This window comes from Mus caroli, chromosome 2, assembly GCF_900094665.2.
Source record: "Mus caroli chromosome 2, CAROLI_EIJ_v1.1, whole genome shotgun sequence".
In the NCBI taxonomy this organism is placed as follows: Eukaryota; Metazoa; Chordata; class Mammalia; order Rodentia; family Muridae; genus Mus; species Mus caroli.
This window is the reverse complement of record NC_034571.1, coordinates 149044280-149068048: the sequence shown is the minus strand read 5'-3', so window position 1 is coordinate 149068048 and position 23769 is coordinate 149044280. Positions and strand designations below refer to the sequence as shown.

General features: G+C 49.0%; 2 protein-coding genes across 4 annotated transcripts in view; one reads left to right on the top strand and one right to left on the bottom strand.

The window, feature by feature from the left end:
- Samhd1 (SAM and HD domain containing deoxynucleoside triphosphate triphosphohydrolase 1) overlaps positions 1–10724 on the top strand; it is a 39427-nt gene extending 28703 nt beyond the window's left edge. The window contains exons 12-17 of one of the 2 annotated variants that reach the window (XM_021155904.2): positions 1246–1382; positions 2498–2590; positions 3776–3880; positions 6411–6548; positions 6822–6944; positions 8791–8895. In XM_021155904.2, the coding sequence (XP_021011563.1) occupies positions 1246–1382; positions 2498–2590; positions 3776–3880; positions 6411–6548; positions 6822–6905 (557 nt within the window). In that variant the 3' untranslated portion in view covers positions 6906–6944; positions 8791–8895. Of the gene's footprint in view, positions 1–1245; positions 1383–2497; positions 2591–3775; positions 3881–6410; positions 6549–6821; positions 6945–8790 lie in introns of both variants that reach the window. The other variant, XM_021155903.2, reaches the window with a different exon arrangement.
- A 553-nt stretch (positions 10725–11277) lies between these two features.
- Positions 11278–23248, bottom strand: Tldc2 (TBC/LysM-associated domain containing 2). Of its 2 annotated transcripts, none has more exons than XM_021156294.2 (7): positions 23097–23248; positions 21318–21401; positions 19788–19934; positions 19113–19265; positions 16495–16590; positions 12834–12907; positions 11278–11849 (listed from the first exon to the last, which is right to left on the bottom strand). In XM_021156294.2, the coding sequence occupies exons 2-7, from the start codon at positions 21348–21350 to the stop codon at positions 11714–11716; spliced, it is 639 nt and encodes a 212-aa protein (XP_021011953.1). In that variant the 5' UTR covers positions 21351–21401; positions 23097–23248; the 3' UTR covers positions 11278–11713. The 2 variants fall into 2 exon arrangements, with proteins under 2 accessions (XP_021011953.1, XP_029325481.1); XM_029469621.1 differs by lacking the exon at positions 23097–23248 and adding an exon at positions 21488–21506.
- Between the last annotated feature and the right edge of the window lie 521 nt (positions 23249–23769).

Here is a 23769-nt window from a genome sequence, read left to right as displayed (position 1 = left end):
GCCAGATGCAGTGGCTCACACTGTCCAGCCAGATGCAGTGGCTCACACTGTCCAGCCAGATGCAGTGGCTCACACTGTCCAGCCAGATGCAGTGGTTTACACTGTTTGTTGTGGATAGATTGGTCTTGTATTTTGATGCTAATTCCATTTTCCTGGGAGGAGCTCCAGGCAAGGAGTGAATCACATCCACTGGTGACTTCTTGTGAGCCTTCTCCCCACCTTAACTTGTAAAATAAAGGCTAGAGCCGGTGATTGGGCAGTAGAAAGGAAGGTGGAGCTGAAAAGTTTGGGGGAGGAAGAGAGATAGAGAATGACAGAGGGGAGGGAGGAGGGGGAAGGACAGTGGAGCAGAAGCACGTGGGCTGGAAAAACCACAAGGTCCTCCTAGCTGGGGAATACAGTAGCATAGCAGTAGATCTGCCCAATCTAGCCGTGTAGCTTGTATTCATATTAATTGAATTATGATTTCTTTGCCCAGGCTTTTTGGGGTTGGAGATTTACCGTAACATTACACCTATAAACCCACTACTCAGGGGGATTGCCACGAGTGGAGACCAGCCCGAACTCCATCGTGAGTTCAAGCCTCTCTGAGAATGAGACCTTCTCTCAAAAAAGAAACACAAAGCAAGAAGATTGTATTCACATACAGCGCTTGTGTGGAAAGCGATGGTCATGAACTCGGTTGAAGGCTATCTGAATTAGAAAAGTTGTAAAGAAATTTGAAAGAAGAGATTTTTTTCCCTTCTATTATGATCATAGAATAAAATATTTTAAAACTTAAAAAAGAACCTTTAATTAGGTCAGTTTACAAACTTACATGTACTGGTCACTTAGCTTCAACTGTTATAGCACAGAAGTTTTCCCCACGTACCGCTTTCTGCACACATTGGGCCATTTTAAGTAGATCATAGACATCATTTTGTTTGTAAATGTTTAAGGCCATCTGGGACTAAGTAGCAAGACCTTGTCTCATGTACAAAAATGAAGGCCCCACAGTAATACGTTAGGCTCTGTGCACTGCCTGCGCCAGCTCAATCCATTGGTTCCAATGCACTCTCAGTTCATCTTACCCCCTTCTGCACATGCCTTCTCCCTCTCTTGCTGCCATCTTCTTTGACTCAGACATCATAATGTTCCTGCCTTATTGAGGCCATTTCAGGACCCCAGTGGAGTGTCTTTAAATCCTGCCATCATTTTAACATTAAAATTAAATTTAATTTTAATGAAATTTCATCACATTGACAGATAACATTTTCCTGGAGATTTTACACTCTGCTGATCCACAGTTGTCTGAGGCCCAAAGTATTTTAAGGAACATTGAATGCCGCAATCTATACAAGTATTTGGGTGAGACCCAGCCGAAGGGTAAGAAGATTAGGAAGGTAAGTTGAATCACCAGCTACCCTGCTGTTAGTGGAGGGTTGATCGAGCCACTGTTCTCAAGAACAAGCCATTAGTCTATCACAGCAACCACGTCTCCTGTTTATTCTCATTTAGTCTTCTCAATATTCTTGGGCCCATTTACCAGATAAGAAACTGAGGCCGAGCAATAGTCAATAAATTGTTCATGAAAGGAGTCAGGTAGGACCCAAAGGCAGGTCTAGACAACTGTAAATATGTGCTCTCAAATTCAATAAGGGCCTCAAATTTTAGATAGATACAACCACTGGAAAATGGATATCTAAGGCAGAAATCCCTCAAAATAAGACCCGTGCAAACATCACTAAGGCTCTGAGAAGGCGGGTTTTTTTTTTTTTTTTTTGTCTATTGTTGACCCTTAAGCAATGCTGATTAGGGACACTTGACACCATGCAGTCAAAAATTGACCTTTAACTTTTTTTTTAAGGCATTTGAGACTTTTTTTTTTTAAGAATTTATTTATTATATGTAAATGCATTGTAGCTGTCTCTAGACACCAGAAGAGGGCGTCATATGTTACTACGGATGGTTGTAAGCCACCATCTGGTTGCTGGGAATTGAACTCAGGACCTTGGAAAGAGCAGTCAGTGCTCTTAGCCACTGAGCCATCTCACCAGCCCCGACCTTTAACTTTTGACTGTCTGAAAAATTAACTACTAAAAGTCTGTCATTGCTCAGGAACTGGACCAGCATTGTGACAGTCGGCTCCTTAGATTTTGCATGTCGTTTGTATTGTATGTGGCCAGAAATACAGAAGGCCTGGGGAAGGCGAGCTTGCTACTCTAAGCAGATTACTGGGGAGACGCTGGGAGAGGGTCACAGGGGCTGCCTGCAACACTATCACTGCAAAACCAGCAGGAGGTAGCTATAAATAGATAAAAGCCACATTCTTTCTGAACTGTGATGGTGGGTTTTGTTTGTTTTTTTAATGAAGAGTGCCCTGTTCATTTCAAAGCCAGCACGCAGTGGAGCTGTCTTGTCAGGGTATCTGTGTTTTCCTTTGCCGAAGAAGAGAAGTAACGTGGTACAAGTGCTTAATGACAAACTGGATCCTAATTGGGGGTCTTATCTCTTCTAGGAAGAATATGAACGGCTTCCCCAAGAAGTTGCTAAAGCCAAACCTGAAAATGAGCCAGATGTTGAACTGAAAGCCGAAGATTTCATAGTTGATGTAAGAAGTGGGCCCAAGAATAGACTCAATGAAAATTTGTGTTTTAAAAAAAATGCCTGCCGGGCATGGTGGCGCATGCCTTTAATCCCAGCACTTGGGAGGCAGAGGCAGGCGGATTTCTGAGTTTGAGGCCAGCCTGGTCTACAAAGTGAGTTCCAGGACAGCCAGGGCTATACAGAGAAACCCTGTCTTGAAAAAGAAAAAGAAAAGAAAAGAAAAAGAAAAAGAAAAAAAAATGCCTTCCCTTCAGGGAGGTGGGTGGGCAGGATGGTGCATGCCTTTAATTCCAGCACTTGGGTGGCAAAGGTAGGCTGATGTCTGAGTTCAAGGCCAGCCTAGTCAGTGTATGTGGCTAATGCCCACCCTGCTTGACACTGCACCTGAGGAGCCCATTCTGCATTCATGTCTTCTGTAAGCCAACACTGCCAGTCCTGTCCCTCCTCCTATAGACTTTCCCTTTAGCAGTTAGACAGTCTTCCATCTGGAAAAAAAAAAAAAAAACTACATCCATCTTGCTGCCTTTTTTCTCCTTCAGGGGCAAACTCAAGGAAATACCTTCTGAATTCTGAATTCTTAAGATTCCTACCTGGCTCTTTCCTGCTCACTTATATTTCCACTGCCACGTTAGCCTGAGGACCTGAGTTCTGTCTGCAGAATCCACTTAAAAAAATTCACACAGACACATACACAGAGAGAACGAGAGAGAGAGAGAGAGAGAGAGAGAATGGCAGCACATACTTTTCAGACCAGAACTAGGGATGGAAAGACCAGAGGACCCTGCAGCTCCCTGGACCTTCGGCCTAAGTGACTGGATGAGCTCCCAGCCAGTGAGAGAGCCTGTCTCAGAAAAATGAAGTGCATGGCACCTGAAGAGTGCCAGCCAAAGCCGACACCTGGCCTCCTCTTATTCATACCCATGTGTACACAGACGTTGTCTACTGTCTCTTGGTGTCTATCACATGTTAGGCAATGCCTTTGTACCCTGCTTAGGTAAATACTCATAGATACTTCCCCCTCCACCCAAGTTCCTAGACCAAATCCCCCGAGGTGGTCATGTGCCAGTTATTTTTATCCCATGTATGATGACGTCCATTATCCCTACTTCTGAGCCCCCAGAGGACTCACTTCATTTCTCACTTCTCGTGTCATTATGTGATTGCTTACTTGTCTGTTGTTTTAATTAAGGTTATCAATGTGGATTATGGGATGAAAGACAAGAATCCAATTGATCGTGTTTACTTCTATTGTAAGAGCAACAGCAAGCAAGCGGTCAGGATCAATAAAGAGCAGGTAACGGTCACGTAAGAAAAGTCTGCTCTAGAGGTATATGTTTGGCAAGTCTTAAAGTCAGTTTATGTTCTGCATACTAATCAGGTTGTAAAGTTAGTGTGTACTGTTAAAAATAAACAGAGAGCGCAGCCCACTGAGTCAGCTAAGCAGGGCTCACACAGGCTCTCAGACACCGAGGTGGCAAGCACTGGGCCTCCTGGCTCTGCACCACACTCTGCATGTGTGCTGTGGCTGTTAGCTTGGTGTTTCCCTGGGACTCCTAACTGTGGGAACGGCTTGTCTCTGACTCTTGCCTGTTCTTGGGACTCTTTTCCTCCTGTCGTGTTGACTGATGCAGCTTTGATGTGAGGGCTTTTGCCTTGTCTGATTGTGTTTTGTTTTGTCATGTTTGGTTGTCTCTGGGAGACCTGCTCTTTTCTGAGGGAGATGGAGGAGGGGGAGTGGTTCTGGGGAGGGGGTGGGGAGCTGAGAGGAGGAGAAACTGGTCAGCATGTGTTGCATGACAGAAAAATCTATTTTCCCTTTTAAAAAGGCATGGCTAGAGAAATGGCTCAGTAATTATGAGTACTTACAGCTCTGGGAGAGAACACTGGTTTGATTTCTAGCATGTATGTGGTATGCATACATACATATACACACATACATACTACAGGTAAAACACACACACACATAAAATAAAACTAATGAGTTTTTTTTTTTATAAGTAAAGCATAAGCTAGGGATGCTAGTACACACTTGTAATCCCCACATTTGGGAAGCTAAGAGTCAGGAGTTGAAGGCCAGCCTGAGGTACACAAGACTATCTCAAAATAAAACAAAGCAGCATTATTAAATAACTGGGTCTAGCTGGGCATGGCAGTATACACCTTTGATCCTAGCAGTCCAGAGTCATGGCCAGGTGGATGTCTGTGAGGCAGCCTGGTCTACATAGTGAGTTCCAGGCCACCCACAGCAACAGTAGTAAGACCCTTCCTCAAAAAAAAAAAAAAAAATCTTAACTAGGCAGTGGTGGCGCACACCTTTAATCCTGGCACTTGGGAGGCAAAGACATGTGAATCTCTGAGTTCGAGGCCAGCCAGAAAATCTATATATAAAGAAATAGACCTACATATACATGTATATCTGGATATAGTGGTACAGGCCTTGATACCAGGAGCCTAAGACATTCTCTCAAAATAGGATGGGGAGGAAAAAGAGAGGTAGGAACAGAACTCAGTTGTGAGAAATATTCACCTTGCATACCCTGAGGCCTTGGGTTCAATCCCTGATCCACAAAAGAAAAAAAAAAAATTAAATAAAGTACTAGATACACCTAGAACGTGGGATCCTTAGTTCAAGGTAAGCCCAGGCTATAATCATGAGACTTTATCTCAAAAAAAGAGGTATAATAACAGGCAATTTCCAGTGTCTCCTGTTTGCTGAATATCATTTAAAGTGCAGTGTTTGGTCTGAAGTGTCAGTTACAAAATCTAGTGGACCATGGCTGAAGTTATACAAGTAAAATGGGCTTATCTGTATATCTTACATGAGAGTCTGTGGTATGTATATAATTTATGTCCTGTATCTTTCAGGCTTTTAAGCCACTGACCCCACACGGCGGGTGGTGGACAAGGGGCAGCCCCAGGTACCAGGTTCTCAGTCTCAGGTATCCCACACTGGACACGGCAGAGGAGCTGAGAACAGAATAGGGGCCCCGGGCGACACTTGGCCCCGGAGATAAGGGATGAGAGATCAGGGGGAGAGGGAGTCACTGGGTGGTTCCCACACAGGCGAGAGTTCTTAGTCCCGATCCTTGGCTGCAGCATAGGAAGGCCTTCTGGTGGGAGGTTAGAGCGGCTCGTTAGGAAAAAGCCTATCCCATTGTTTAAGCATGGTGGGCCTTGATGGTCAGAGACAGTCTATGGTTTTAGAGCTTTATTGTAGAAAGGCAGGGGGAAAGAAAGAAGGTAGAAAGAGAGAGGGAGAGGCCGGCCATTGCCACGTGGAGAGAAGGGGGAAAGAGAGAGAGAAGGAAGGCTAGAGAATAAGAGAGGTAAAAGCTTAGAGAGAGAGAAAGGTAGGGCCAAGCAGCCCCTCTTATAGTGGGCTAGGCTATCTTGCTGTTGCTAGGTAACTGTAGGGAGGCGTCTAGCCAGAATACCAGAAGCTTGGGACATTGTCTACGTGACTGAAAGCCACATGCCTCTCCTGTGGGTGCAGTAACTTCTTCAGGAGCCAGGGGTCCAGGAGACATGATTGAATGCCTTCCATCTCTTGTAGGTGGAAATTACCACCCATCAGGTCCCACCAGGGGAGACCAGGCTGTCTGTGCATAGCCCATTGCTCCATAGTAATTAACATAAAATTCTGAGGCATTTTGCAATAAATAAGTATTTCTCCTTTGAATTATAATTGGAATAAAACAGGAGAGCAGCGCAGTGCTTTTAACTCAACATTAAAAATGGTTCCTCAGAACCTGGGAGGCAGCTGAGTAGTTCTCGGCAGCATGAACTCAAAGCTATAATAAAACCTTTTCTTTTTATAAAAAAAGGTGTCACAACTGCTGCCAGAGAAATTTGCAGAGCAGCTCATTCGGGTGTACTATAAGAAGAAAGACTGGAAGAGCCTGGATGCCGCCGGGAAGCACTTTGTTCAGTGGTGTGCGCTCAGGGACTTCACCAAGCCACAGGTGGGGGACGCTCGCTCATCCTCGTACATTAGAAAAGAAAAAAAAGAAAAAGAAACCTGGAGTTGGGGTGAGACAGGGTCCTATGTAGCTCAGGTTGGTCTCAACTTTGCTGTGTAGCTGAGGTTGGCCTTGAGTTTCAGGTCCCCTGCCTCGCTTCCCAAGATGCGAGTATAGGGATGCAGCCACAGAGGCGCCTGGTGTACTTTTCAATCTTTAAGGAAAGCCCGAAAGTGATCCTTCTTATCCACTGAGAAGTTCTCATTTAAATTGTAGCAATGTGGGGCTGGAGAGATGGCTGAGGACCCTGATTCAATTCCCAGCACCCAGCAGCCACATGCGGCTCACTACCAGCTGTAACTCCAGTTCCAGAGGATCTGATGCCCTCTTCTGGCCTCCGTGGGTACCATACTCATAAAATAAGAAATGCCGAGGGAAAATTCTGAAAGAGGTTGAGGAGTGTGTGCCTGCACAGTCAAGATTACCTGCACACACACAATACACATATATACACATGCACACATATACATCACACACACCCCCGCACATATACATATAGATAGACACAATACACATATATCACACTCAGCATACACACACTACACATATACATCACACACATACCACATATATACCACATACATAGACAGAATACACATATATCATACACAACACGCATACCACACACACACACATACATACCTTAAACACACACAACATACACACACTTTTTTTTTTTTAAAGGAAAACGGAAATAGAATGTGTGTGTGCTAAATGCCTTAGACCATGGTCTATTTCTTGTCAGGCCCTGTGTTAGGAACCACGATGAAGCCAGTACCTAAGAGGGTCATAGTTCCTTAGTGCCTGTGTCTCACTCTAAGTGTATACCACAGACACACAAGTGAAAAGCAATTGTGTAGTGTTAAGTGCTTTGGGGTGCAAAGGAGAACTTGCCAGACTTGGCTAGATGAGAAAAGCCTGCATCAGGAGAAGCTTACAGGCCAACTCCTAAAGGAGGAGAGAGATCAGCAGCTGTTTCCAGGGCCAGCAGCAGGGCGGGCATTGAGACGGAAACAGCACGGGGAGAGCTGAAAAAGCTAACAGAGACCATGAGCCCTTTCAGGAGCAGCATCAAGTGGTGGATGCCCCCTGCCATCCGTGTGCCAGGGGCAGCCTGAAGCCATTGTACTGGAGCAAGTGAAATCTTTCAGTTCGAATTCTTAACACCTGCTGGAGCTGAAGTCCGAAGGTGTGATGGGCGGCTGCCTTTGAGAGGAGCGGCAGCTCCCAGGAGCTCTGTCCAGTCAGCTCCGGTGTGCTCAGCAGAAGACAACTTAACATCCGGATGTTACCAAAGTAACTGAAGGAACAAATGGAACAGTGACTCAGCGCCTGGGTGATCTTACTGTATTTTAGACAGGCTGAGGGAGCAGGGGGGCGTCCAGGAGCTGAGGCCCCTTCCAGCAGCTGGAACCATAGAGTGGTAACGCCCTGAAGCCCATGCCAGAGGAGATGGGAGGGAAACTCCTCAGGCTGCACTGCCCTCTTCATCTCCAGACTGTCACTCCACCCAAGGGCTAGAAAGGAGACGCGAGTGGTGGGTTTGCGGGTTTAAGAGGTGCTGAGTACCTGAGACGAATGGTCAGGGACAGCCCGGCCTTGTTCCAGGAGGCGGGCGTGGCCAGGGGCCTTGCTGCTCATGCTTCCTCCTCTCAGGTCATTGTGTGACCCTTGGGTGGAAGGGTGCATGCATGTGGCTGGAGCCTGTGTTGATGGGGCCAAAGTTAAGAGGTTTATTTAAAGAAAAAGGTTCAGATTCGGTAAGTCACGGTCCCAGTGTTCTGGGTGTCATTTGTCCCTGTCCTCCTCTGTGTCCTCCCCCATTTGCAGACCTGGCCCATTTGTTTTCGAGGAGACTAGGGAAAAAGAGAAGCAAGCCTGCAGTGTGGCTTCTGTCTCCCCATGAGCCCCAAGCAGGGTGTGAACTCAGGCAGCTCTGGGCAGCTGTGTGCTGTGATTCAGCCAGTTTCCCATGAGACCTCTGTGTGCTTAGGACTATGGTGTTTTCTAGTTTATACAGTCACAGGACATGTACAGCTTTGAATTTCTCAAGAGGAAGTGTATATAGAAGCAATCTATGTGCAGGACAGAGGTGTGTGTGTCTGAGACACAGCCCGGATACAATGATGGAAACTGGCTTTTCTTTGTGTCCTAACTCTCTTTTCTCTCTCTCTCTCTTTAATAGGATGGTGACATTATAGCTCCACTCATAACACCTCTGAAATGGAATAATAAGACTTCATCTTGCCTCCAAGAAGTATCCAAAGTAAAAACGTGTCTAAAATTTTAAGTGAATATCTGTGGTTAGTTCTTTTCAAAAACCTCTTTCCCTCTACACAATTAAGTTAGGAAATATAATCAGAGCCCACCAATGACCTTTATTTAATATCTGGAATGTATTCTCATGCTGGGGTGGTGGTCTCGTTTTCATTCAAAATGAAAAATGGTAACATTAACAAATTTTTCCTATCTATCCTGTGGTGGTTTGACTAAGAATGGTCCCATAAGCTCATATAATTCAATGCCTGGTCACCAGGGAGTGGAACTGTTTGAAAGGATTACAAGGATCAAGACAGTGTGGCCTTGCTGGAGGAAGTGTGTCACAGAAGGTGTGCATGCTCTTGTTCTCTCGCTCTCGCTCCCTCCCTCCCTCCCTCCCTTCCTCCTTCCCTCCTTCCCTACCACACAGCACCATGCTCCTCCCCATGATGATGGATTAACCCTCTGAAGCTGTAAGCGCACCCTCAGTTAACCGCTTTCTTTTGTAAGAGTTGCCTTGGCCGTGGTGCCTCTGGACTGAGACAGGTGCTGTAAGAAGCGTTAGCTGGTGTATTTTTAGCACTAACTGAAACCTTTCTCCTTTAGCAACCTGTTTCCCAGGGTAACTCTCCCATCCATCCTGACCTCTTAGGACAAAGGATTGTCTTTTGGTTTTAAATCAGGAATTGAGACAAGGGTACAAACTAGAATGGAAATTGTGATGCACCGTGTAGTTAAAAAATAAACAAAATCCTAGCCCACTGAAGAGGTGCCCGTCACCCTGCTCCTCCCCCAACACCCCACCCCTTCCATCCCTGTTAAGTGCCAGGCGTGGGGGGCATCGGGAGCAGTTCTTTCCTCAGAGGAGCTGAGGTGTGTCAGGCGGGTACTCTGCCGATGACCTCAGCTCCATCTCTGTCTTCCTGGTACAACTTCCCCTGTCCCCTGCTTTAGGAGAGGCTAGGTTCAGAGGACACCTCATACCAGGCTACTCCTGAGTCTGTCATGACTCCAGACAAGATCACAGTTTTAAAGCACCTGCAACCCCTCCAGCCCCAGGGGACTCACTGCTGCCAGCCTGGGGACAGGTCTTCGCCCACCTCTTCTGAGCTGAACTGGTCAGATGACCACCGACCCCACCCTCTGGCTGCTCTCTCTGGCACCACTGTTGCTGCAGTGTGTTTACGGGTTTTAGGACATTCTGGACTGCCTTTGTGAGCTTAGCGACTGCGCAGTGAGTCTCAGGTTCTTTTTGTAGCTTGCTGTTCCTACCAGTTCCGAGCTGCTGTGGTTCTCCCTGCTGCCCCCCCACTCCCACTTTGCACAGCTTTACCAGGAACTGAGTCCAATTGGAGCCAACAGTGGTCAACAGAAATGCTAGAGTTGCAGGCAGTGGGGACAGAGGCAGGAGCTGGAGGCGACATCTTAGTGATGATGCTCTTCCGTGTGAGCAGCCTTGTGCTGCCTCTCTCCTCCGGGTAGCCACGTTCTGTCTTGTCCACTCATGGGTGAAGAGTATTTGGTGTGTCTGCCACTATGGGGTCATAAATGCACTGGAGGTGCTAGCTCTCCCCCACTAGCCACGGTGCCTCTGTAGATCCACGAGACAGCCAGGGGTCCCCCTCCCCTTTGTGTGCCCAGACTCAAGGTTAAGAAGTGGAAAGTTTTCTGCGAATATTTTTGTATTTTTGCCAGTCCATATTTTTTAAATCATTATGGTTTATTGTGGAGTTTTGTAGTCCTAATTTTGTACCGTGGTATGTGGGAAACAAATCGGACCCATTTTATGCCTTTGAAGCTGATTTCCTTGTGAGTACCTGTGCCATTTACGAGACTGCATTAAAAATGGAGATTTTAACAGCTTAGTCTCTCGAGTTACTGAATACTGTCAGCTTGCTGTAAATAGAACCACAGGTTTAGTGACGGTGACATCAGTTGGGTAAGGGGACAGCTGCAATAAAGCTTTCATGAGCGTTTCTATCCTGAAACTCGAGGCAAGCTCCTTAATCGCAGTCTCTCATACCCTGCATGCCCGGTTTGGATTCCTGTGCGAAGGAATACATTCTGTGGGGCCCACATAGATGCTTCTTGGTGGGGAAGCATTGTGTGGGGTTTGCAGGACAGTGGTATGGACAAGGTCCCAGGTACTTGGTTTTCCTCACCAAAATAAAAGCAGGCACTAGCTGGCTCCTTTCCAGCAGAAGGCAGACCATGCACGGAAGGGTATGGGGGCGTAAGCTCAAAGACTCTTTCCTCTCAAGCCCCCCGAGTTCTGTCTACAGAGGTTCAGCCTCCGTCCAGATCTACATAATGTCCAACCATAGCTCTGTGAGATCAAGTGACAGATGTGTGAGCGCCTGACCCGTGGCTGGCCTTCAGCGGTGCCATTTGGGTTCCAGAAGAGACAACAGAGTGAAGAATGCTTCTCTTTATTAGTCTTTTAGAAGTGGAGTCCAGGCTCTTAAAGTAAAAGTAATCTCTCAAACACACAAGAGAAGTGCGAGTGTGTGTGTGCGCCTGTGCGTGTGCGTGCACACCGTGCATACACCTGACTTGACTTAATATGAACATGTTATGGGGGGGGGGGCGGGTAGGATTTTTGCTTTGTTTGTTTTGTTTTGTTTTTTGATCTTCTAGGGATTGTCAAATCCCATAAAGACAAATTGTATGCTTCTTCAGTCAATGTCTTTCACACCTTATAATCAGCTCTGCTGGAGAGCAGTGGCTGCCCCTGTTCTTGGGTTTTCAAGCCATAAGGAGGCTGGCCGAGAGCCACAGTCCACATGAGGGTTCTTCCCCATCCTGAGTTGGGCAGAATGGCTGCCCTGTGTGAGAAGGCCCGGGAGGCGTCAGCTCAGAGCCCAGGCCTCTAGCTCCTTGATGCAGAACTGCTCCCTGCGGGCCAGCACTTCATTGTTGAAGGTCGCACAGGGGTAGCTTCCGCCATGGTACAGGTCTCCATCCAGCCACAGCCCAAACTGGCCACTGAAGAGAGAGGGAACGAGCTCAGGAGACAGCTCTGTAGGTACAATGTCTGCTACTCGGGCACGAGGACCTGCCCCCCAGCACCAACATAAAAAGCCAGTCAGGTCACATGCCTAGCACAGGGAGGGCAGCACATGAGGCCTAGGCAGCTTCAATGTTACGGTGGAGATGGACCGTGGAGGACACCTGGTGTCAGCCTCAGTTCTCCATATGCGTGTGCATGCACGCACGCACGGGGAATCTCGGCATGGTTGTGCCATGTGCTAGGCCTCTGTGACTGGCTGCCATCACCACACGACCACTGTCCCTCCATCATGGCTGTTCTCATCCTTTCCAGTTCACCAGGATTTGGGGCCTCCTCATGTGCTCTCTAACGTGTAGGGCATTTTTTAAACAAGCCATTGGTTTTAATAACTTATACAGTGGTCCAGCTATCACCTCAACCCTGTTTTAGAACATTCTCATCACATTTGAAAGAGAACCTGGGTTGGAAGCAGGAAGTGGATGGGTAATCAGCGATGGCTGATGTGCCCTGTGTCCTGCTGCCCCTCAGTGGAGCTGAGCTGATAAAGGAATGCTTTTATTCTTACCTTCAGGGTATAACTCAATGTGCTTCCACATAGGGGTCACCCCAGGGTGAGGACACCCTTTGTTTTTTCCTAACTCCCACGCCTGCCCCCAAACTCACAGGCTGTGTTCTTAGCCAGATGCACATCTTCTATTGAGCCTTGTCCCGTGGGACTCGGAACTCTGGGACTTCCCCATCTTGTGACTCCTCGTTCCCAGTCACGTCACACTAAGATGTCACTAAGTGTGTGATGGGGATGGGCTGGTCGAGTGTGGCCATCCGGGCATGGGCTGTGGTGCTGATGCCAAAGGGCATTGTAGTCTGCCTGAGAGGAACACACCTTGCCCATTCCACCTGCAGCACCCTTGGGAGAGGGCCATGGGCCACCCCAGGATGTGGGGGACAGAGACACGCACCTTCCACTGCCCATCATTAGTGAGTCCAGGTCTCCTTTCACAAAAAAAGAGTTGTGCCCTGTCCACTTAAAGACCTGAGTGAAGAGGAAAAGGAAAAGCGGGGTCACCTCTGAGTGCTGTCGTTGCAGTCTGACTCCAGGCCACATGGTGGCAGTGTTGTGTAGGGACTGGAGGCTTCTGGGCCCAATGAGTTCCAGGAAAGACTGGGCTGCCAGGCCTTAAGATTTCCATTTCCTTGGACTTCACCCCTTACGCCCTCTGCCACAGATCCCCTGCATCCTGGCAGTGCCAAATAAATGCTAACAATCAAACAAACTTCCAAAGCTTCCTGCTTTCAAAGCTAGAAAGAGGGAGGCAGCTAGGCCTGGAGCTGGAATGGAACTGCCTTTAGACCAACCTATCATGACCTAAGACTCCCCGTGAACCCCTGTGAATTTCCGTCCCACTATCTAGGTCACAGCCTCCTCCTGATCTCACACCATATACTTCCCACAACCCTCTCCATAGTGACCCGCGTGACCCACCAACTTTAAATCACACTATATGTCTTCTACCTAAGGCCTTCTGGCACCCTCCACTGTGAAAGAGACAGAATTCAGTCCGCCAGCCAGCGTGAACCTGCCCCCATCCTTGCTTACCTCCGTGTCCTCTCCTCCCCTTAAGTACTACACCTGAGCCACACTGGCCTTCCTTTTCACCAACACCTGAAGGTGCTCATGCCTTAGGGCCTCCCTACATTCAGACCCCTCTGTCCACAGACCTTCCCAACCCAGTCTTCAAGGGTCACTTCTTACCCTACAGCCTGAGTGTCATTGCAGAGAGCCCCTGTTTGATTTCCCTAGGCATCTACTAGCTCTGAGCTCCATTTGAGCAGCAGTGTGCCTCGCCTTGTCTGCCCCGCTACAATGTAATTCTAGAACCCCCTGGGTGCCTTGCCACACTCATGAATTAAAAGGATGAAGACTAAAGAACCAAAATAGGCAATAAAGTTGCTTTTAAAGGGCCCCAAAGTCCAGTATGTTGCTTCCTGTAATTCGATGTCCCAATCACAAGGAACAACTCCTCTTCCCCAACCCCGGAAGAATAGAAAGATAAAGGCCAGGCTGGGCAGGGATGCGATAAAGCTAAGGAGTGAGCACAAGAAGACGGCGATTCTGAAGCATTTCTGCGCTTCCTCTGCTGTCTTCAAGGACGCGTCCTTCTGATTTGAAAGAGCAAGATAAACATTGCTGTGGAAGAAACTAAGACAAAGTTCCACGTGTTACTTGGAGTAGCAGTTACTTGTGCAATTGCTGGGAACTCATAAAGAGCTCAGGCCAAGACACAGGCAAGAATCAAGTTTTTCAAAGTATGGGATTCTGTAATCACAGGCTGGGATGACCATGACCCCCTGGAAGTAATGGATTTCATGTAATAATTTTTTTTTTAGCACTTATGCACCAGGCCCGGTTAGGCATTGGGTAGAACAGTAAACACAATGAACAAAACAACTGCCTCGGAGACATGTAGAGGGAAGGCTGATAAAGAGCTAAGCAATGGTATGTTAGAGATGCTAGAAAGAGAAGTGACACTTGGAGGCAATAAGGATTTAGAGGGAATGGTCACTTAAAACAAGGTAGCCAGGGCAGTCACTGTGATGGGGACAGCAGGGTAGTCTGGAGGGTGGTGTGTATGGATCCAGTGGAAGGGCTGCTGAGCAGAACAAAACGTGCGGAGGCCCTGGGTCAGGGTGGGCCTGGGTTTCTGCCTTCCAGTTTAGGCTGGCATTGCTGGGGCAAAGTGAGGGAAAAACAAATAACCAATATTAGAAAGAGGTTGGAGAAGAGCCATGGTATACGGACATCACGAGAAGAGCCACTGGGCAAGGGCAGTCATCAGAGAACCAAATCCCCAAATCCCCGGCTCTGATGATAGCAAGCAGCCGGAGGCTCCAACAAGACAATGTTGGTTCAAGAGGAAAATGCTAGAGCTTTGGACTTTTAATATGAGCTGCAGGAAGGAAGGTGTGGGTGACCAGCCTACGGTCTTGGGGACACCTTTGCCTTTCTCCCAAGAAGGGAAAGTTCCTTGCCGCTGACAGAGCAACAGACCAGGTATGTTCTGTTGTTAGCAAGGCTGTCCACACCCCTTTGACCATCTTGGTGGGAGACTTGATGACTGTGTGGCAGAGCGTATTTACTGCTGTCTGTGTGCTGGTGGGGAGACCTCTAATAACAAACAAAAGCACCCACAACTAGCTCTCCATCCATTTCACAGACTGTGAACAACTCATTGTCAAGGGCACACTAAGCAATTAATTACACGTTCTACCTCACACGCTGATCCGTCCACCTTTGTGGTTCCCAAGTGTGCACCCTTCTCCCCCATGTCCTCTGCCTCCGGAGTGCCCTGCCTGAGTGGAGACTCCGGGGTTGGTTTGCACATCTCCCTTCACCACTGACTGAATTGGGTGTATCCCCAACCACTTTGCACCTCGGTTCCCTCATCTGTAAGACGAGGCAAAGATAGCAGCGTGCACCTGTGGGATTTTTGCAATGACTGAATGCGCTGGTCCGTGAGGTGGTAAGTTCCTGTGAGTTGCTGCTGTGACTGTCATAAAAGTTGTGCGCGCTCTGTCGATCGGGCAGCACCCGGCAGCTGCAGTCAGCCAACAACCCAACAGTGGAAAAATCTATAGCTAGAAGATGTCTGGGACCCCCTGTCTCCCTTCTTCATAAGCTCCAGCTCTTCAGCCCCTTGTGCCCTCTGAGGAGTCACTGGTGCCTGCCACTGAGCTCTTTTGCTTATCCTGAAGGGGACCCCTTCCTTTCCAGCCCCCTAGTGAACTCCGAGGCTCCATCTACCCATCTCCTCGCCTTTCCTCCTCGCTTGCAGTTTCCAGCCACTGTCTTCATGGTCACATCCAGCATTTGTCCTTAGCGGGGAGAGCAAGGGAGCCCCTCCAGTTCATTTCGAATGGCCCTCCATCATCCTGGCTCCTTCACGTTGTCCTACAGTTGTCCTACGCATCGCTCAGCTGCTTCCACTGCTCCAAGAATTTGACCCCAGGGAGACCGCTCCTCTCCAACCCCACCTTTGTTCACCCTCCATCCCTCTGGCTTTGCTGGCCCTCTGCCCGGCCTAAGCTCTACAGCTCTGCAGCCCGCTCCGTGTTTCCACTCCCGCCTACCCCTTTCCCATCCATTATTCGCTGTGACTGTGGCCTGCCAAGAGCTGGTCTGAGAACACTGGCTGCTCTGGTACTAGCCTGGCCAAGGAAGAGCTGCACCCCACTGAAAGAAACAGACAGAGCAGAGTTAGCCTCTTCTGGCTCCAAGGGCTCTCTGGGCTCCCCTTCTCACACGCAGGGACTGTGCGGCTCCTTCTTTCTCCTCCAGCCTTCATGTGCATACTTTACAAGATGCCATTGTAAGCATCCTCCCCTCCCACACCTCAGGTCTACCACACTTGATCCCATCTTGCCCTTTCCATCCTGTACAGAGTAACCTGCCTTCCTCGCTTAATGAGTTCATGGTTTCTGGAGATCTTGATGGTGAGCTGAGGGCACTGCCATGCCTACCACTGCCCTGTGGAGAAGTGGACAAGAGGCAGCCCAGCATGGGGACTCCCCAGAGCTGTGACCTGTCATAGCCTTCCTCCATGACAGAAGGTTGAGCCTCACCTTTAGCTGTGGGGAGAAGGAGAAGAGGAATGTCTCTCCAGTACCATAGAAGCCTTTGCTGAGTCGGATAGCTGAGGAGGAGAAGGCGCCAAACATCTGGAAAACAGAGAAAATGGCAAGAAAGGAGCTGGGAGTCCACCAGCCACCTCCTTCACCAGACTTCGAAGTACATGCTCAGCCTCTGGGACTCCTGGGGAGTTGGGTGCAGAGATGGAGATAGGGCTGCTCCCCCAGGCCACCCTCTGTTGTACACTTCTGCCTTCCCTGAGTTGCCATGACTCCCCCACCCCACCTGCCACCCTCTGTTCTGTCTGTCTAAGTGTCTGTGTCTCTTCAGGGTCCTGCTGTGTATCCCAGGCTAACCCAGATCTTACTTCCACAAGAGCCTTTACAGGCATGTAATATGTCCAGCCTACCTTTTCTTAAATATATTTTGTGTGTCTGTGTGTATTGTATGAATGTGTTCATGTGTGTACACAGGTACACATACATACATGCACATGCACACACACACGTGTGTGTTCCCATGCATATGGAAGTCAGAGGCCAATATGGAGTATCTCCCTCGATTGCTTTCTGCCAGCAATAGAGGCTGTTTTGAGACAGGCACTCACTAACAATGGAGCTGACCAATGGGACTTGTTGGCCAGGGTGCCTGCCTCCTGTGGGTTACAGACATAAACTGCCACGCCTGGCTTTTTTCATGACTGCTGGGAATTGAACTCAGGTCCTCATGCTTGCATAGCAAACACTTTACTAACTGAGCTATTGCTTTGGCTCCAGATGTACTTATTTCGTACAAGGAACGCTTCTAGAAGAGCTAGAAATTACAGGGAAAAAAAAAAAAAAAGCATCATCAACCCTCCCCCTCCCTCCCCAAGGTGATGTATGTGGTTTTGTGGATGCTTCCTTCTGGTACCTGTTCAATGCCAGAGCACACGCTGACAGCCCACACATACGCTGCTCCCTCTCACCTTTCTCCACCAACTTCAAATGTACAGAAAAGCCCAGGGCTGGGGATAGAGCTCAGTTGGTAGAATGCTTGCCTAGCACATGCAGGGCCCTTTTGAACTGCCAAAAATTACTATTATTGGTAGTAGTAGTAACAGTAGCAGTAGTAACAGTAGCAGTAGGAGTAGCAGTAGCAGTAGCAGTAGCAGTAGCAGTAGCAGTAGCAGTAGCAGTAGCAGTAGCAGTAGCAGTAGGAGTAGGAGTGGCAGTGGCAGTGGCAGTGGCAGTGGCAGTGGCAGTAGCAGTAGCAGTATTTAAAGGTCAAAATAAGTACAGATTCCTTCCACCTTGGACCTCATGGGAAGTTTGCTCTACTTCCCATACTGACTTTCTCTCTTGATACGTCTCAGGCCCACTTGACTATGATACTATGACTCTTCACTCCTAATCCACCACCTCCTTACTCTTATATAAGCCCAGTGCTAGCTAGCATCATGCCAAGAGAACTAACGACAACTCTGGTATTATCGATTTGTATCACTGTGTATTCAATTGCCCCTGATTATCTCAAGAATGTGCCTCACATCCTGCCACGTTGGAGCTGTGGCTCTGCTCCTTGCTTCTCCCCTGCCTGCTAGTTGTGTGACTGATAGAGCCATCTTCCTTCTGTGGGATGCCTATTGGCATTGGGGTGTGGATAATCACAGAGCTGCATGGGGGGGTCCTGGGGTGCAGGATTTAGGCTTAATGCCAGGAGAAACTTCTCATAGCACGTAGTCTCTGCCACAGAAGGGGCTCTGCACAAACTGGGTGAGTTTCTTGGCTCTCAAGCAAGAAGCCTTTCCAGGCAGACCCTCCTGTCTATTTGGAGCCCCCATGAGATCTCTTCCAACTCTGTTGTTTCTTCTGTAGAGGAACATTTAAAACCAGCTTGCAATCCCACCCACCCTCTGCATGGAGAATCCGCCAGAAATTCTATTGTTTGAGTGACCACATAGATTTCAGGCATGGCCCTTGAAGTTCTTCTGTGGCATTTAGGCCTTTGCTCTCTCTGATTTCCTACAATCCATTTCCCACCACCACCAGCAGCTGAGGATATTTTCAAAATATGCATCCATCATTGAGATATAGATCTCCTGCCTGAAACCCTCCTGTAAGAGCCACTGGAGAGACTGGGGCAGGCAGGAGGATTTGCAGTTCAAGATCAGCATAGGCTACATTTAGGGTTCTGAGCCAGCTTGTGTCTTAATGAATGAGACCCTGCCTCAAAATAAATCAAAACAACCCATCCATGGGCTTGTGCTTGCAAATGTAAGAGTGTGTGTAATGCATGGTGTTGGTGGTTAATTGCTCAATGCCCCACCCCGCCACACACACACACACACACACACACACACACACACACACACACAGACAGGAAGTTAGACTGTTAACCCTAAGAGTGCTGGACCACTTCTGACTTGATCCTGCTCTGCTCCATATCTTAACCTGGCACACAGGAGTGACTTCAGACACATGAGTGAGCAAATGGTGGCCTGGCTCCAAGTGTGACCGGTCTCAGTGCCACTGTCCGTATACCTTACAGGTGATGTAATCTGTCCTCTGCTTTCTTGCTTTTGATCCTTCCCTGGACTATCTGGGAGCCCCCATGCCCCAGCCCAGCTCACCTGTCCATCCTGATCTCTCAGCAGCAGCAGTACTGGCCCACTGTGACCCTCCATCTGTCGGTATAGTCTCCGCAGACTGAAGCCATCCCTTGATGTGCAGAAGACCAGACTCCAAGGGTGTCCAGTGACTCTCGGGGGCAGGTGGAGGCTGAGCTGGAGATGGAGCTGGAGCTGAGTGAAGGGATTGCCTCCATCTTCTCCTCTCCCACCACTCAGCCTTCACTCTGCCAGAGACTCCATGCCTATTAGCTATAATTTGGTTCCCATTTTATAGATGTGAAAATCGAGGTTCAGGGAGATGGTGAATAGATGTCAGAGCCTGGATGCCAACCCAGGGCAGATCTCTGAGAACTCAGCTTGGTCACTTGGTCTTTAGAGGGTAGATAAGAGACAAAGTCCCCCTCCTGGTACTCCCCTAAGTGTCTGTTCCACCCAGGCTCTGGCTTTAGTCTCTAGGATCCATGTCACCCTGGCCAGATTCCCCAATTCTACCCAGTGAGAAGGATGGTGGTAGTGTGACTGGAGAGGACAGGGAAGCCCAGGGAGAAAGCATGGTTGATTCAAAATGACATTTAGCTAGGGACATTGTGGCTGTGACTTCAGTGCCCCAGGTGTGGCTGGTATAGGGAAGAGGACTTGAGGACTCAAGTCCTACTACATAGAATGTGCCCAAACCTGCTTAATCTCTGAGGCATCTAGGACTTGACTAGCTTCTGTAAGCTGAGGCTCCACAGGGTCCTGGGGGGCTGGGGCTGGGGCTGACTCCTCCTCTTCCTCTTCCTCACCCTCCTCCCCAGACAGTGTGTCCTCCATCTCTGTGGGCTGTAAAGATACAAAGAAGCTTGGCAGATCAAAGGACACAGGGGCACCAGCTGTCACCATATCCGGACCTCGGGACCTCAAAAGCTAGGGTTGTCTTGTCCCCTGCCCAGACCCCGCAGTCCTAGCCCAAAGGATAACCCCAGCTCACACTCAAGAAGCATGTTCCCAAAGGAGCTGGGAAGCACCCACCACAAGCAAGACGCTGTCCCTGCCTCCAAAGTGCTTTCTCCTGGCTAGTCACTGCTAGTGAAGGAATGGGGTGGGCAAAGGCCTGCACAGTGCCACTCAGAGGGTCACGATGGTCTAGCCCCAGGGTAAGCACCAGGCTCTGAGCTCTAAGCCTGGAAGAGGACAGAGGGCAGGTGGGAGTCCGGCTCTGCTGTAGTTGTGTGTGTTAGGACAGGAAATAGTGGCTACAACAATACCCACTATAAGAATGGCTGACATTGATCGTCCAGAACTCTGCAATGAGGCCTGTGTGGATAGCCTGCTGTTATTGGTGTCTCTGAATTCTCTCCCTGGATCCTAAGAAGGTACTGCTGATTTCTGCACCTTACAGGAAAGCCCTGGGGCTCACTTTCAGTCAGTGTAGAAAAAGTGCTGTCACACCTAGCTCTCCACAAAATGTGTGCTCGCCCACATGAGTTGTATATTGCTTGAAATAGAGGCATGTGTGTGGGCAGGTGGGTGTGTCGGCTGTCAGTGCACTTTGAGTGCAAGCTGGGGTTATATACATGTGTGAGTATCAGTGGGCAGGGATCCTGCTGGGACTCCATGCTCATTCATTTAACTGAGCTTTCATACTCTACCACGGTATGTTCAAGTATATGTTCACACATGTGAGCAGCCCTATACATAATAGCATCAGGCTCACCATAGAAGGAGACGCCTCGCTGGGCGGTGGTAGCACATGCCTATAATCCCAGCACTTGGGAGGCAGAGACAGGCGGATTTCTGAGTTCGAGGCCAGCCTGGTCTACAGAGTGAGTTCCAGGACAGCCAGGGCTACACAGAGAAACCCTGTCTCGGGGAAAAAAAAAAAAAGGAGACGCCTGTCTGAGAAGGAATATCTAATATTCCTTATCCTCTCCATTACACAGGCTCAAACCTGGAGGAATCCTCATGATGAAATTTTCCCCCAAAAGGACAGCAACAGTGATCTATTCCCTCTGAAGGAGGGACCTTGGGAATGCTCTAGGTCCTCCATCAGCCCTTTCTTTAAAGCCCCAGCCAGCTGGAAAGGAGTTAAGAGGGGTAACTACACACAGTCACATAGACACACAAACAGACAGACACATACCCTTCCACCCTAGCCCAGGCTCCTCCCTGCTAGAGAGCTCATCCCCTCCCCAAGTGAATCCCCAGTTTGCACTGAGCCCTTACCAGCTGAGTGTACCGCCATTGCCGGCCTTTCATTCTGTCACAGCTCAGGACAGGGTATAGTCCTCGGGCCTGGCCGAGGAAATGCTGCAAAACAACGCCAGCAATGAGGAGGTGCCTGGGCACACCCCACTGGATCCATGCCTACCCAGTCGCCCTTTGCTCCCTCTCACCTGTGATCCCCAGGCCAAGTGGCCACGGGGTGGGTCTGTGAGCAATTCGGCATTCAAGGCCGCATGTGCAGTTAGCATCTAGCACATGTTAGCCGTGCACAGTGAATTCCAGCTGTGAATTCCGGCCACTTCAGTACCTTTTCCAGAAGTCTGGCCTGGGAACATTGATTCTCTTGTAGGATACCTAAGGTCCACACTAGGGACTCAGGACCGCTGGTTCCATAAATGACCAAGATTAAGTCCATTTGCCATTTGCACCCCAAGCCTCAATTTCCCATTGTGTAACTTTTAGAAAATATATCATAAGCTAGGCATAGTGGTGCACACATTTAATGCCAGTACTTGGGAGACAGAGGCAGGTGGATCTCTGCAACAAAGCCAGCCTGGTCTTCAGGTCAGTCAGGGCTACACATTGAGACCCTATCTCCAAAAAAAAAAAAAAAAAAAGAATATTGTGTGTATATATTGTGTGTATATGTATTTGTGGGCATGGACCAAGGCTCTCCTTCCACTTTTATGTGGGTTCTAAGAGTTGAACTCAGATCATCGGGCTTGTATGCTAAGCACTTTTCCCTATTGAGCCATCTCACTGCCCCTCTATCTAACATTTAACACATAGGACCAAAAATCTCAGAATGCTTCCCAGGACCAACAGCCTACAGTTCAGCTCCCTGTCAAAGCCAACAGAGTGTGCTATAGCAAAAACCTGAAGGGGAATGCTCAGACCAAAAGAACTGACCCTTTGAAGACGTAATTTTGCCTAAGGAAGTGTGCACAGTTCAGTAGGAGGTGCTTGCCTAGCAAGTGTAGGGCCCTGGATGCGACCTCTGGTATAAAGAGAAAGAAGGAAGGGGAGGGAAAGGGGAAGAAAGGAAAGAAAGAAGGAAGGGGAGGGAAAGGGGAAGAAAGGAAAGAAAGAAAGAAGGGGAGGGAAAGGGGAAGAAAGGAAAGAAAGAAGGAAGGGGAGGGAAAGGGGAAGAAAGGAAAGAAAGAAGGAAGTAGAGGGGAAGACAAAAAGGAAATGAAGGAAATGAATGGAAGGGAAGGGGAAAGAAAGAACACAGGCTGTAGTTCAGTAGTAGTGGCCATTCACACCCTCCTACACACATACCTCCCCCTCTAACCCAACACAGGCCCCTCCCCTTCAGGGTAGCTTAGCTCGTGTGTGCACAGGGTCCTGGGGGGGGAAGAGGAGGCAGGAAGGGGGATCGGGAAAGAGAGGGAGAGGGAGAGGGAGAGGGAGAGGGAGAGGGAGAGGGAGAGGGGAGATCCCTTGCTTGGTTTTGCAGCCTTGGGCAATGACTCCGCCCCTCCTCATCTGTTAGCACTAGTGTCTGTAAGAAATGAAGATGAGCATTAGGATGCTAAACCTAGCTTCCATCCTCCCTCTCCTGTGCTCAATTTTGTGTGGTAAGCTGGAGCACCTGACCTTTGTTGCAAATGGCTAAATGCCAGGGTTTGTCACACCCACCTCTAAGAGAGATCCAGTGTTCAACTCCTGACAAGAGACCACTTGGCCTCCACTTGGAGCCTCAGTCAAATCTGTGGTGAGGGGCAGTGGGGGAAGGGAAGGGTGGGAGCTAGGAAGAAGGTGGCTGAAGGTACTCACCCCGACAATCTCTGATGACCCTTCTGCCGCTCATCCACGGATGGTCTCTATGATCCCCCAAAGAGAAGGCCACACGTAGAATGGCCTGTCCACCTGGCTGTCTGGACACAGTGATGTGGGTTCCAATTCTTGTCCTCTGTGTGTGACTGGTGTCTCTGCCCCACCCTGGCTCCAGCCCTTCTCCCTGCCTCTTATACCTGCCCTGAGGCGGCAGCCCTGGCCCCATGCCAGGCCAGTTCCAACTGGAAAGGCACCAATGATTATCTATCCTACATCAGAAACTCAAATCCCACAAACACAGGAAAAAGACTCTGCTGCACCCCCCCCCCCCAAGGTCTTTAGCTCTGTTGCCGTCAACCGAAAGATGGGAGAGATACCAGGCTCTGAGCCGCCACCGTGCTTCTCTCTGGCGCCTAAGTAAGTACCACTTGTTTACTGATGCCCACAGTGGGGGTCAGTCCTCTCATTTAAGGTTAGAACCTATGCCATGCAAATGACACAAGAAAGGGCTATACTTCGGGTTCTCCACCAATCACCGCAAGCTGTAGGGAGTCCAAGTCTAAACTCTACCCCAGCCAACTCCCCCGACCCCAGGTGGGATAAGGATTTTCTTCATTGCCCTGGGTACATTTGGCAAGGTCTCTCACAGGAAGCCCAATGTCTGGCACATGGT

What these genes read in the sequence shown, in the direction of transcription:
- Tldc2 (XM_021156294.2), bottom strand. Translation starts at nt 21,350, where the DNA reads ATGAAAGGCCGGCAATGGCGGTACACTCAGCTG. An exon ending in ATGCCTCAGAGATTAAGCAG is followed by an intron (nt 19,266 to 19,787) that starts GTTTGGGCACAT and finishes CTCCATCTCCAG; the next exon opens with CTCAGCCTCCACCTGCCCCC. An exon ending in TGAGAGATCAGGATGGACAG is followed by an intron (nt 16,591 to 19,112) that starts GTGAGCTGGGCT and finishes TCTGTTTTCCAG; the next exon opens with ATGTTTGGCGCCTTCTCCTC.